Source organism: Physella acuta, unplaced genomic scaffold, assembly GCF_028476545.2.
Source record: "Physella acuta isolate Inbredline_101_S28 unplaced genomic scaffold, ASM2847654v3 ptg000114l, whole genome shotgun sequence".
Lineage (NCBI taxonomy): Eukaryota > Metazoa > Mollusca > Gastropoda > Physidae > Physella > Physella acuta.
Genome location: NW_026731634.1, coordinates 434,573 through 435,000, shown reverse-complemented (window position 1 = coordinate 435,000; position 428 = coordinate 434,573). Strand labels below are relative to the sequence as shown.

Sequence of the window (428 nt, the reverse complement as noted above, 5' to 3'; positions counted from 1 at the left end):
TGTTTATCTGAAGCCATTATCTAGGTGCTCGGATTGAAGATATAATCCAATCAATAGAAAACAGTCTACCGGGATAATGCCGGGCAGATTGGTGTACACCGAAACTCCGAGGTATGAAAATGTTGTAAGAGAATCGAAAGGACGAAAACCATTGAGATGAAATGTAAATACGCCACAGTCAAGGATGACAACTCGATAATTCAGCTGTGGGTTTTTTTTCACCGAAGAGTTGCCGTTCTTGTATAGAGATCTCTTGGCTGATTTTTTTTTCTTTACTTTTTAGTTTTGTCTAGAGTGGGAAGGGGGTGGGGTGTTAGTTTTTTTTTTCTTTTCTTTTTTTTCCCGCCAAGAAGCAGTTTGTCTTGAAGAGGTCACGTGTTCCCGTAAGTGTCGTCTTGCATGTTGGCCCCCCTTAAAATAAATGGGAA

The 428-nt window shown here is 40.4% G+C and overlaps 1 protein-coding gene across 1 annotated transcript in view; it reads right to left on the bottom strand.

The window, feature by feature from the left end:
* LOC131934614 (guanine nucleotide-binding protein G(o) subunit alpha-like) overlaps nt 1-147 on the bottom strand; it is a 108,930-nt gene extending 108,783 nt beyond the window's left edge. Inside the window, exon 1 of the mRNA XM_059290682.1 lies at nt 1-147. This exon is cut by the window's left edge and continues 25 nt beyond it. Coding sequence (XP_059146665.1) covers nt 1-17 — 17 coding nt within the window. The 5' untranslated portion in view covers nt 18-147.
* Nucleotides 148-428: the final 281 nt, after the last annotated feature.